This window comes from Terrapene carolina, unplaced genomic scaffold (genome assembly GCF_002925995.2).
Source record: "Terrapene carolina triunguis isolate 2854851 unplaced genomic scaffold, T_m_triunguis-2.0 Scaffold130, whole genome shotgun sequence".
Classification (NCBI taxonomy): domain Eukaryota; kingdom Metazoa; phylum Chordata; order Testudines; family Emydidae; genus Terrapene; species Terrapene triunguis.
This window is the reverse complement of record NW_020664481.1, coordinates 6,847,723-6,861,807: the sequence shown is the minus strand read 5'-3', so window position 1 is coordinate 6,861,807 and position 14,085 is coordinate 6,847,723. Positions and strand designations below refer to the sequence as shown.

Sequence of the window (14,085 nt, the reverse complement as noted above, 5' to 3'; positions counted from 1 at the left end):
TTAGTGGCTATCTGCCAAAGAACATCAACTTTTTCTCTTTTTGAAGTGCCGGATTAATGTTCTGGGAACTCTACAAAAAACAACCAGCAAAACTCAATAGCTTAAAGAAACAAAACAAACAAAAAAAACCCTATAAATGATCATTCATCTCCCAAAACAAATTACATCACTTTTACAACTAATTAGCTTTAACACAGTCAACTGCCATCCACACTGAATCTAGGCAAGCCTAAGAAAACAGTATCATCTGGTAGAATGCACTGAAGATCCCCAAATCCAGAGTCTGGCAGAACAAAAGATGATTAAGGTGAAGTCAAGGACTCCTCAAAGGCCCAGCTGCTAACCATCCCTGTCTGAACCAGCAGGTTGTTAGGTTCAAGCCTGTCAGCCAATCGCAACTGCTGCAGTATTACATGAGGAGAAAGGCAGTTTTGCAAGCAATTAAATGCAAGTCACAAGTCAATAACATTTAAAAACAAAACAAAACACCTTACCTGTTATGACCAAATCTCTCCCCAATCAACCAGTGAATTAAAATTTGGATGTACTAATATGTGTCTATCTACTAGCATTATAAATCCCTTAGGGCAGTGACCATGTCTCTCTCTCTTGTTTTGTACAGTTAACATCACATTGATGGGGATTTGACACTGAATCTCATATCCTTCATAGAGATAGTATAGGATTATGGCATAACTATGATGTATTTTATACAAGATATGTCATGTGAGATATCATTGTAAAGGTTATAATTTACTGAATACGATTATCCTATTTGTATGCATGTTTCATTTTGGTATCTGAAGTTAGCAATATTGTCTATGTATCTATTACAAACGTGTTTACACCTGGGGAATGCCCACTATGCAAAAGTCTAGATGGCTGGCTGGAAACGGCCCATTCCCATTCAAGTCAATGGACCATTAAGAAGAACAATAGGTCTTAGAAGAAGCTAATCTCCCACCAAGGAGACCAAGGTTTCCTGAGGACAGTACAAACAGCCTCCAGGTCATGGCTGTTATGACACCACAGGGGCATGTGACCAGATCACATGGTACTGGACTCTATCTTGGAATACCAGTGTTTTTCCACTGAAAGACAGAACCAAGCTTGGAGACAATGGGTTCCCACCACATACAAAAGCTATTTAAGGCAGGGGAGTGACATCATCATGGTTCTTCACTGACTCCCCGCCCAAAGGAGACTCTTGGAAACACCTGAGGAACAAGGGAGAAGTACTGGACCCAGGCTAGAGGGGTTTCTAGCCTGTGAAAGGAATACCTGGGGTTCTTAAGCTGCAAGCAAGTGCAGCGTGCCCCTTAAGAGCCTGCAGCCAGCTTAAATCAACATTTATGGTAAGAGTTTGCTACTCATATCCAATCTCTTTAGTATATTAAGCTTAGATTATGTTTTTGTTTATTTGCTAGGTAACTTGCTTTGATCTGTTTGCTATCCCTTATAATCACTCAAAATCATCTTTTGAAGTTAATAAATTTGCTTTTGCTTCATCACAGACCAGTGTGTGGGAGTTATGCCTTGAGGAAAAAAGCTCTTGTATATTTTCTTTTCACACTGAGGGAGGGGGCGAATTTCATGAGCTTACACTGTACAGATCACTGTGCAGTGCAAGATGGTATAATTTTGGGTTTACAGTCCGGGGGAGAGAGGGAAAGTGTTCTTGAGCAGCTGGGCAGTTCCTTAGCTATAGCTGCTACATGCAGAACTGATCACAGCAGCCTGTAAGTTCCGCAGCTAGGTGTGTGTATGCTGGTGAAAGAGCAAGCTTGGAGAGCTTGGCATCTTATCACAGCACCATAGTGTGAAAGGGAGCCCAGGCTGGTGGGTATGGGGGGCTCAGTGGTACCCCAGTTGCAGGTGGCACCCTGGGGGGAACCCATCACAGGGGGCTCCTAAATAAAAATATTCTTTATATTCTTAAAAGTGAATCCACACATTAACATATTGTACTCCTCCTTAGAGATAACTTGAGTAAATAGTGCAAAAACTTTTTTTGGTTAAGAAACACACCAATTGGATATGTTAGCGAGATTTCTGCTCAATATAAAGGAAGAAAATGGACTTACCAGGAGAACGGTTTTCCATGTTACCAAGACTGGATTCAGATTCAAGTGCCACAGACCGTGCACTTACAACTTGTTCCATAATAGGGACACCACCATTCCCAAAGTGCAACTCTAAAAATAAACGTAAGACTCAGAATTTAATTGCTTTGACCTGGAGATTCTGTTGCATCTATTAATAACAAGAGATTTAATGTAGAAAAATCTGTCACAGTGTAAAATTATGAGTATCCAAACATGTAGGTAATTAATTTTTGACCCCAAATGAATACCAGAAACAAAAAGATCTCAAATTTACTCAAAGTGCTAAATTGTACGGCACATTTTTGGATATAGCACGCACATACACTACTAACTTGATTCCGAATTTTTGCAAATTGCTTAGCAACAAAATAAGAATTATAAAAGCTGAGGTATATAACTCAACTACTCAAAATAACCTATGCTATCAACTATTTTAAATGTTTCATTTAAAGGAACACAGTTGAGGGTGTTTAATCCTAAACTTCAGGTATTACAAAACTAAAGCTTTTAGGACTTAAAGTTAAATATATATATATGGATCTGAACTCGAAAAGTATGTCTCAACGCAAAAGTAATTTATTGATAAAGTTAAAAGTGCCAGAATACAGAAGTAGAACTAAATGACACTGTACATTTTAACTATAGTGTCACTACCATGACACTTTGAAAACTTCCACAAATATGTACCAAATAAGTTATAATGGAATGGTCATTCTCAGTGTTGTTAAGACTGCAGAATTTACAAGATGACATGTAAGCCTTGCAAGACAATACACTGGATGTAATTATTACCCCAGTTACAATCAAATCCCAATTATTGTTCCAACAATCTTGTCTAATAACAGTCGTGTATAAAAATATGTGAACGGTGGAACCAGAAAACTGAATTATAAACATGTTTCCTTGTTTTTCATACCAAAACCTGACTCTTGTATAAGTATCCAGAGTTGTGAAAATGCAAGTGGATTGTCTAGAAGCCTCCAGCTACCTTAGTCCATAAGCAGCTATGAATATTTTATAAGACCCTATTAAATTAAAATATAGAAGTAGGAACCATGTCAGCTGAAAAGAAAAATAAATTAAACTCCCAGAAGATTATTCAGATTTGGGGTGAGTAAATGCAGAATGGTAATTTATTTCTAGCATCCCTGGCTAGCACCTATAACTTTAACAATACCTCACGGAGTTCATAAATACACACAAAATGAAAAATTTAAATTAAAACATTATTTTCTAAAATTAATTATTACTCAAGCAAACTATGACTTTCTCTTGAACTCTGAAATCAGGATGAACTGTTACTGAAGCCTACAAGCTATGCCAACATATGGAACATATTAAAAACAAAACAAAACAAAAAACAGAAGACAAAAAATATTCAGGAACAGATTCTCCACTTTGATAAAGAGGAGAGAGGTGGCTGCTGCAACCTAGTTGTGGTTCCCTGACCCTCAGTTGTTCATTCTCAGGAGAATTAGAGCAAGAAAAGGGGTACTTAGTTTCTCTAACTTCTGCCACTGTAAAAGGCTCAGGATCAGGCATAGTTCAGTTCCACCATGCACCTGCCTTGCCCACTACATGCCCCAACACATTCCCTCCCTTCCCTTACATCTTTCTACCAGTAGAGAGTAACCCTCCACAAAGGGAATTGTCACCAGCTATCTCTAGCTATTTTAAAAGCCAATTTAAATTACCATGGCGAACAGAAACTCATGTTGACAGATGGAGTTTCCCTGGGTAAGCTGTTGACCCTTGACTTAGTGGTTCTTTTTGGCATGTCATAGAAAAGGGGAGGACGACAATTTCAAAGGTAGAAAAAACATTGTCTCAGAGTCCAGAATGGGGCGGATGCTTTCTTCTGGAAAATTTTGCTCAAGGCAGCAGGCAAAGCAGCACAGAATTGGCCTAATAGCCAATTTTGAGAAATGCATTAAGGGGCATTGCTGGGTCACATAGAACTGGAAGTAGAATCTTCTAGTCTTGGCATTTTGTTTGCAGAGAGATCCCATCTTGAACTCCAATCTATCTTATCAACAGAAAAAAAGAGCAGTAGAGACTCCATTCTGCTGGTTCTGTTTTGTGCCTACTTAGCCAATCAGATGCTGTATTTAGATTCGACTTGATATGCAGGGCCCAAATATATTACATATTATTATTGCCCCGGAACAGGAGGGACCTTTCTTCTTGGTGCAAACATGATGACCTGGTCTTCTGTTCATATAGTGTTGTCTGTCATTATTAGGATATGTTGAAGTTTCGTTTATTTGTGCAGTACAAGGAAAGCTAATCAAATGCCTCAGAGCTCTAGGCAGTTTATCTTCCTCATCATTTCATTCTGGGACCATCTCCCCAAAGTGATGTGAAAGATGTGCTCCCCCAACAAAAAGTGTTCTTTCCATCCATAATAAACACAGTTCTATCCAATTCATCATTTGGGTGTCCAGTCACAAATCACCAGGCTAGATGAACATGTCCTTAGGGACATTCTATTTGCAAAGGGGGTGAAGAACATCTGATGGAAAGGGTGGCACGAATCTTTGAAGTGGATATATGAGAAATGTTGCCAGCTCAGCAGATCTAACAAATCAGATTACCTAGCAAACTCGATAATATTTTGAAAGCTAGAGGCTGTTCACAGACATGGCATATAACTTCCTTTATTTTGTTCTCTCCCCCTGGGAAGAAACATCCTTTGAAGTTTGGTTTTGAGAGTGACTTCAAAGTTCTGAATGGTTTGAGTGGGATTAAGCAGATTTTTTTCTTAATTCACCATGAATCCCCTTACTTAGAAGAAATGAACCATAAAACTGATGTCCTGTTCTGCCCTGTGTCTAAAGGATGCTCTTATCAGGATGCAAATCTTTTTCTAAGGGCTTGTATAGACACACTCATTATAGTAGCATAATTAAAACTGTACAACCCCTATAATGTGGACACAGTTATATCAGTGTAAAGGTGGCTTATACCAGTACAGATTATTCCCATAAGAGAAGGAGAATAAATTGTAACAGTAAGACTGCATCCACATTAGCGCTTATACAGATAGGTAAAACCAACCAACCAACCACACCCCTAACCAAAAGAGTTATACTGGTACAAAACCTGCATTAAGTACAGGCCTAAAGAGTTTCCATCCAAACAAGTGGTACATTTCTGTGAATACTGTTAGAGAGTAATTAAGGTCAAAGTATAGGGCCCTCTATTGGAAAGGTTTCTGACCACATAAGAACATGGTTTGCCAGAGTGATGGTCTGATCAGGATAGGTAGGCAAATCTTCGAGACTGATAGAGGTTAGGAAACTGATCTGAAAAACAGCTGTCAAAGTGGACTTTAGTGTTTTTATTTTGAATTCTGATACTTGTAATGATTTCTGCAAGTTCTTCAATACAAGGATCGTTTTTAAGCCCCTTATATGGAGACTAGGAAGGTAAACACATCTCTATAGCTTTGGTAGTAGTTTGTTAGCTGCCATCTTCTGGCTGTGCTTTACTAAGCTCTGGGAGCCAGACTGAATATTTCCAACATTTGTCATCCCTCCTGCCTGAGAATCAGAGATGCCTGCTCAAGAGTCCCATCTCCTCAGATGGAAGAAGAGGACAAGTCAAGCATTATTGTGGTTGGTGAAGGGTTGTCTAGAGAAGATGCTCTAGACATTTCACCTCATGATCTGTTCAACTGCCATCTAATTCAGTCACTCTCTCATCTGTATGAGAAGAAACCTGGAGAGGACTGTTACTCTCTGAAGATCTACTTCTCTTCTGGCATTTGGCCAATAGCAACATTTTCTTGTCCCTGTACTCAGTTTCGAAGACTCCTTTATCGAGAGATTCCTCAAAACAGACAATTTGTACTCTCTTCCTCCCCTCCCCGGTATAATTTGAGGACACTATCAGATGTTAGGACATCTCCCTTCAATACCCTGGGTCCATAAGTAACTTCTTACTACTATTACTGGTCCTGGGATTCTTCTGGATCCAAATCAGATGAAACCTAAGTAGTCTTAATAGAAAACCTCTTGTATCAGGAATGCCAGGATTCTGTACAAAGTGAGATTTCGTGAACCCAGATTCAGCTCAGACAAGTCCAGGATGGGGTGGAAATATCCTATTTTCTTTTTCATCATGAAGAATCTCTATCAAAAGCAAGTAATCTTTCTTCTGGAAAAGACAATGGCCCCTTGGATAAGTTTCACCATGCTGTTCAGAACTGCCTGTCACTTCTTGCAATCCCAATGGGGAGGCTATGAAAAGAAGTTAAGAGGAAGGTATTCCTGAAAATTTTAAAGGAGGTCAGTCTCAACAATTTTAAGAGTCCAGGAGAAGAAAGTGTCTAATGGACTAGATTAGTTACTTCTAGGACGCCTTCTCTAGATGGTGTTTGGGAAGTATTTTCATTCCTCAGTGGAGTTGAATGGGTGAAGGAATGGAAGGACTGATTTTTTTAGTAATGTTGGTAGTTAGTAATTCAGCAAAAGGTATTACACATTCCCTCTAGAGGAGTCTCACTAATGGGACTGGTTACGTATAATCTTGTTCAGGTCAGAAGAATTTCTCAAAGCCTTATCAACAAATTCTCTGAAAAAAAGCTCAACACACTGAAAGGAACTCAAATAAGGCTGGTCCTTGATGTGGTCTCTGTGTCAAGGCTTCCAAGTTGTATGTTGCGTCAGAGAAGAGTTCTGGCAAATAACCTGGAAATGTCACAAGCTGAACTGTAGGGTAAAGCTAGTGTTGATGTGAGAGACACAGCTTCTTAGAATCCCTCTCCAGGTCTGAGAGAACAGCACGAAGCAAGAGACAGAAATAACATACAAGCATGAGGCAACTTTATCAGGATCCAAAATAAAGAACAATTTGGGCATAAGTCACTAAAACCAGGAAGCATACGTGCTGCTGCATTTCAAACAAGTTTCATGCAGTGTGAATGCCTTGCTAAGAAGGAATAATAAATACGTTTTGTGATCAGTAGTATATGTGTTGTTGTACAGTCATCACAGGATAAATCTTCCACAAATCGGTAAAATGAAACTCTATTTTCATACACTTTCCTTGGAAAGGTTATGGAATTTTATCTTGTCTGACTAATGAAATTTACACTAACAACACATCTGAGCCACAACTAAATTTTAAAACCATTGTTAAACTCTGTTCCATACATGGAACTTAAGTCAATTGTCTCTAGACTGAGAGCAGCAGCTCCATAGGATTCAATTTTGCATTTCTTTCACAAGTATCTAATGCACTATAACAAAACTGAATCATACAATTTATCCTATTTTCATTTTATGGTGATTGCTGAAGAAACTGAACAAATTTCCAATAGCTTCAGATATATACCCACAATTCCAATAGCTAGTATATGAGGGGCTTAGACATGCTAGCATGTTATTTTAAATCTCACTATTTTTACATCTTGTAATGTGCAGTCCTGATGAGAAGGCTCCTGTTTTAAGTAGTGTACCAGCATATGCTACACTTGTAACATATCAGGTATGAACCCCTCTACAGTTAGCCCATGACAAAATGGTGCCATGTATTTGTCTACTTAAACTAAAAACTGATGGCCTGTGAAGTTCTCTTTTTTTAAAAATATGCTACCATTTATAAAGTAATTAACAAAGCTAAAATAGGGAACTTTTCAAATCCACATAACAGTGTTTGAAAACGTAGCATTTACAAGATTCTCCATAAGACAACTTCAGTGGGATTGTACTGTTGATATAACCATCAAGCTAGTGCATGCTTGAGCATCACTGAAGTGGGAAATGGCTAATAAGAATGCTGCAGTAGAATTAAAAAAAAAATAATGGATTTTAAGCTAATAGTAAGGTAATAAAAATGCTGAATCACCTTTCATGCCCAGCTATTGGAGCATTCACAAATCATTTCTAAACTTGATGGAATTTTGTTAAGCTCTTTGGAAGATCATGTTTAAAAATAACATTACATATTTATTTTTTAGTTTTAAGCATCTTATGTAGCAACAAGATTATAATTTTAAAAGATTAGAAAACTTTAAACTGATATTAATAAGAAATTGAAAATCAAAGCAGTTATGATGCAACAGATCAAACAATATTTTACATATGTGTTTACCTTGGAAGATGAAGAAATGTTAAGAGTACAGCAGAGGAAATCCAAATTCTGAGATTTAAATTCCAGATAAAACTTAAAAAAATAGGAAGATTCTTCAATGTCCTCTATATGCTTTACCTGACACAGCATTAGAGGTTGGGATGGTTTCTCCCTGTAGATCTAAATGAAAGGGAGAGCAAGAAGAGGGCAGCAGTCGTCGATCAGAGTCATTCAGCATAATCCCTAAAGCACATGCTGAATTTGATAATTCAGAAGTGCATGGTTCATCTTGATGACAATCCAAAGACTCAGATATAAATCCTCCAGTTGTAGGCTCCTGAAAGGAAAAAAAAAATTAAAAGTTTATATAGTTTTATTAATTTACTTTACCATTCTGTATTACACAATTCCAATAGGTCAGACAACACAAACAGGTCAATTGTAGGTAATGCTTTAAATTGCTACGAAGTTCTCATTATTAAAAAATAAGTCTGTAAATTGAGACAGTTTTGGTAAGAAAACAGAAAGTAAAAGGCAAAGTGCATCTGTAACACTTGAAAGCAACCTTCACATTTTGTTTCTTCATCAGTTTTTCCTCAGGAAATGGACTGAAACAGGAAGGAGTATTATCGTAAAGGGGAAAAAATACTATCAAAGCTCCACTGTTAAGATTGATCTTTCAGCTCCATAAGGAATGTTGCTTGTATACTGATAAATTTGTTTGGAAGCCATTAAGATTTTCATAGCACAACAGTGTACTAAATAGGAATTTAACAAAACAAGTTAACTCTAATAATAGTATTTAATAGCTCAGCAAGAGTGAAATTAAAATATATAACCTATATTTAGATGTTTCTAACAGTACTGAAAATACAGAAAAACATTATCCTATTTTTAAAAAAACTTAAGCGAAGTTTAACATCACTAATTGAAGCTAACAATCCTAGATAAATCTGATTAACACCAGCTTTACTCCTACAAATTTTCCCTACAGCCAGATATAGATACACCTCTACCTCGATATAACGTGACCCGATATAACACAAATTCGGATATAACGTGCTAAAGTAGTGCTCGGGGGGGAGGGAGGGGCTGCGCACTCCGGTGGATCAAAGCAAGTTCAATATAACGCAGTTTCACCTCTAACGCGGTAACATTTTTTGGCTCCCGAGGACAGCGTTATATCGAGGTAGAGGTGTATCTAATTGTGAGTTACCAGTTAGCGGAAGGATAAATTCTCTATTCTTTCACTTTCTCTTGGTCTTGTACTGTGTTTTCAAGACAGAGTTTAAAGAGACTCAGTCAAGCCAACATACCCTAACTGCTAAAAGACAATGTATTTTTGTGTGTCATCCTTTATATCAAATATTTTACACTATAAAGTGTTTTAAAACAAGTCAAATGCAATTTTACAGCAAAAAACTAGGCCTGGTCTACACTAAAAAAGTTTTACCAGTATAACTATATTGGCAAGGAGCGTGATTTTTTTCATTGCCATAGTTATGCGCGTTCAGATGCAATTATACTGATTTAGTTCACTTTTAACCGGTATAATTTATTTCACTTTGCCAAACCAGAATAAGCTATACAGTTTAACTATGCTATCATAGCTAGAGCGGCAAAATTTGTAAGTGTGGACAAGACCATAGCTTCAAAGATTTAAAAACTAGAAATTAGTTAGTGGTTTAAAAGTAGGGAAGATTAAGAGTTCCAGATGAAGCTCCACAAGTGAGAAATTGTCCCTATGGTCATGTGCACTCTACAAAGATTCCCAAACCTAAACAGTTTTCAAAATCTATCCTTGAATATTTTTCAAGAAACATGGTTTTATCAGCAGGTACAGCCTGCATGAATGGGGCAAAACTTTTTAAAAATGCTTCATGAAAACCAGACTAGGCCAAAGACAGGCTGACAACAACCATTTGTTAAGAGATCTCCCTCTACCATAGCAGCTAACTCTGCTGGCAAATCTTTTTCAAGAGTATTTCAGAATCAGGAACTTACTTTACGACAGGAACAAAGCTAACTGTACAGAAGTACAGAAAAGCCTATCCCAATTGGAGTACAACGAGCAGGCTTGGGAACAGGAGGCAGGACAGAACCAATAAAGAAAGTGAGTTTTGAATTGAACTTGAAGATAAGCCAGTGACAGAGAAAAAAGGTAACATGATTCCATTTCTTGGAACAAACAATGATTTAGGAGCAATTGCAAGAGGAATTGCAACAGTAAAGGTAAAATGTGATTAAAACATGAACAAGGATTTCAGCGTGATAAGGATAAATTCTGGTAATGTACCAGAGGTGGAGATAGGCAAATGTAAGGACAAATTAAGATATACAATCCTATATGTTCTAACACATCCTCCCTACAATTTATTTGTTCAACTCAAACTGTCCAAGTTCACAAACCCCAGAGTCTTAAAGCATATTTGCTATTTTTAACTACTTGTTACTACTTGGGAAATTATCTCCACATTCTCCCCAGTGCCATTACATTTTCCAAATGAAAATAGAAATTTGCCATTCTTCTCAGCTGGTACATGAAATAGTAAAGCAATCCAAACAATTTTTCTACCACTGACAGCAACAGATAAACTAATGCTGCATGTGGACAAATTCAGGTTATTCCCTGCTTTCTAAATACTTCCCATGTACATTTCAAATCTTCCAAAAACAAAACAGATAAAAAACCCAGAGTAGTATAACCTAATTTTGAGAACCCTATTACTGTTTATTAAGGCATTGGGTACCTGCACTAATTTGCACTTTGCTTCATTGTCTGAATCAGTGGCTATATCCAAGGAGTCAGTGGTAGATGGCTGAAGAGAGTCTGAATTTAAAGTGCCTTCTTCCACGATGTTGCTCCGTAATAACCGCTCAATCTCCCTGTTCAGAATTTCCAATTCATCACACATCACGCAATTCTAAGAGATATACCTGAAGGAAGAGGGAAAGTCAGCTAATCACTACTTGTTCAATTCTCATAAAATAGCCTACTATTCTTATATAACATATGCCACTGAAAAAAACCTAAAAATTAAATATATTTGCCCTAACATATCTTATTTGAATCTTTCAGCTTGTAACATACTACTGACTCCAGAATGTCCTCTGCTGATTGTGCAAATAAATCCAGTTTAATATTTTTGTGCGATCAACCAGAGTCCAAAGACTATATATGGAAAATAATCTTCAATATATTTAATCTTGAGGAACAGATCTGATATTACCAATCCATACCCAACTCTGCAGTTGGTATTTTCTCAGGTTAGGAAACATTCTGATGTTGAATAGATATGGGGTTCTCAACCTCTCTCTTTCTGAAGCCCCCCGCCAACATGCTATAAAAACTCCATGGCCCAGCTGTGCCACAACAACTGGTTTTCTGCATATAAAAGCGAGGGCCGGCATTAGGGGGCACAAGCAGGGAAATTACCTGGGGCTCCATGCCACAGGGAAAACTGCAAAGCTAAGTTGCTCAGGCTTTGGCTTCAGCCCCGGGTGGCGGGGCTCAGGGCTCCAGCCCCATGCGCTGTGGCTTTGGCTTTCTGCTCTGGGCCCCAGTGAGTCTAACACTGGCCCTGCTCGGAGGACGCCCTGAAACCTGCTCACGGCCCCCCAGGGGTTCCTGACCTCTGGCTGAGTACCACTGGAATAGATCATATTTTGCAATATGTTATAATTTTACTCCACCCAGTGGCAAGATTGCAAACTGCATTTTAAACAGGGAGTTTTAATTTAACATGACCGTTTCAAAACACCTTGGGAATAGAGGTTGTTCACAACTCTGAACAAAATGTTATGGTTGTTCTTTCAAAAGTTTATAACTGAACATTGACTTAATACAGCTTTGAAACTTTAATATGCAGAAGAAAAATGCTTCCATTTACCTGACCAACAAATTTTAAAGTGAACATAAGATGATGTCTCTTTTTCTCTTTTCCCATTCTATAGCTTTGGGGGGTTAGAGGGTGGGAAGGTGAGCAGGATGTATTTGTTTTGTTCTTGGTTTGTCTGTATGGTTAGGTATTTGGGTTTTGATTTATTTTTAAATATTTGATTTGTGGGAAACCTAGGTTGAAGAAGTGAGTTTTATATTTTATTTTGAATACTCTGAAGATTATAGTCAATCAAATCTCTTCCAGAAGAGAGGTCCAAAGTCATGGACTGGTTAGAGAAAGCTCTGTCTATTGCATACGTAAATCTCACTTCTGAGATCAACCATTCCACTGTACCAGTCAAATATAGCTGTCATGGGAAACCAAAGTCACCTACACTGCATCTACACTGGACAGTCTTACAAAAATAAACCTTGCCACATGTTCCACCATCTGGTTAGCTGACCCTACAGGGAGCCTTGGAGTATACACCTATACTGCAAAAAATCCCTACAGCAGCAAGTCTTAGAGCCCAGGTCTACAGAGTCAGATTCAAGGGGTTTCATGCTACAGCAAGAAAAATAGCCGAGAGGATGTTCCCGCTTGGGCTGGAGCTCTGGCTCCGAAATCCATCTCCCTTCCAGGGCTTCAGAGCCCAAGCCAGAACTTCTACATGGCAATTTTAGCACTATAGCGCATAACACCTGGGCTCTGAGACTCATTATTGCATGAGGGGTTTTTTCCCCCGTGTAGACATACCTAGTGTAAACAAGGCTCCCGCACTGGACCAGTTTTTACCACGTTAGTTAAACCTGCTAAAAAGCAGGCTGAATTAGCACAGTAATAAAAACTTGTCCAGCTGTAAGATTTGTCTACTATAGGGCTCTCAGCAGTTCAGCTGAGTAAAAGAACATTTTTGTAGATGCCATAAATCCTTGCATCCCTGTCCTATTTAGATTAATACTTATTAAAAACCAACAATTTATAATTGCTCTTTTTAACAATACAGGGCCCTAACCAATGAATCACCAAACTCCCACTGGTACTTATAATTATAGCACTTTCTATATTAGAGAACCCCCATCATCATCATCATCATTTCACTTTATTGTCACATCACTTTTAGAGGTTCTTTGAGTACACATACAAAAAAAAAAGTACAGAATCTCACTGATAGACAGCTGTATAAAAGCTTCTTCAAAAGCTCTTCTGATCTGCTCAATATGAAGAGCTCCCATGATACCAATGACAAAAGTGACAGTGTCAAAAAGTTCAATGACCAACTGTAACTAAAATGTGTTTGAAATACAAGACAGTTTTAATAAATATAGGCAAAAATCTCTCCTCAGGGTTGAAAATAACTTCAAAACAAATCCTAAATTACTGAGCTATACGTAGGAGGAGCATGGAAGGGATTAGAGCAAAAGACGCAGAGCTGCAGTGTAGCACCTCCACTGCCACTACTACTACTCCAGTGTATGGTCCGGAAGTGCAAGTTACAGCTCCTTTGTGTTACTTGGACTCTTACAGTCACAAGACCCCATTTAACCATGAAGTCTGTGGCCCTTCCCTCTGGTAAACCTCTGAACCTCAATAACATCTCAGCATAGAAGGAACTAATACAGAGACATCCCTCAGCCACATGCAGGAGAAGGATCCCCTTCCAGACCTGTCCTACTGATGGCTTCTCCTAACCAACCACACTGCAAGTTTAAGTGGTGCAATGGGCCTTAACAAGGTTTTCATCCTTTCTCAATTTCGCACTGATGCACTGAACAACGTCTCCTTTAAACAATTAAGCATTGTATCACTACATCTGTAGTCTATTGGAAGGTACCTCCAACAAATAAGTGCTCCTACAATGCCTCGTTTTGCTTTTTCAAAACGGTAATGTGACCATACCCCAAAAATAAAAAATAAACCTTTTTATATAGCTTGGGTATTTTCTTATCACAAACTTGTATATAAAACACAGGATATCATAAATAAGATTATACGTATTTCTAGAGCAGGGGTCGGCAACGTTC

At 38.1% G+C, this 14,085-nt stretch overlaps 1 protein-coding gene across 3 annotated transcripts in view; it reads right to left on the bottom strand.

Moving 5' to 3' along the window:
• Window positions 1-14,085, bottom strand: part of DIDO1 (death inducer-obliterator 1) — an 87,990-nt gene that overhangs the window by 56,185 nt on the left and 17,720 nt on the right. For 2 of the 3 annotated variants that reach the window (XM_026652702.1, XM_026652703.2), the window contains exons 1-2: window positions 8,202-8,288; window positions 2,085-2,195 (exon numbers count right to left, since the gene is read on the bottom strand). In XM_026652702.1, coding sequence (XP_026508487.1) covers window positions 2,085-2,163 — 79 coding nt within the window. In that variant the 5' untranslated portion in view covers window positions 2,164-2,195; window positions 8,202-8,288. Of the gene's footprint in view, window positions 1-2,084; window positions 2,196-8,201; window positions 8,289-8,318; window positions 8,518-10,930; window positions 11,118-14,085 lie in introns of those variants that run through there. The other variant, XM_026652705.1, reaches the window with a different exon arrangement.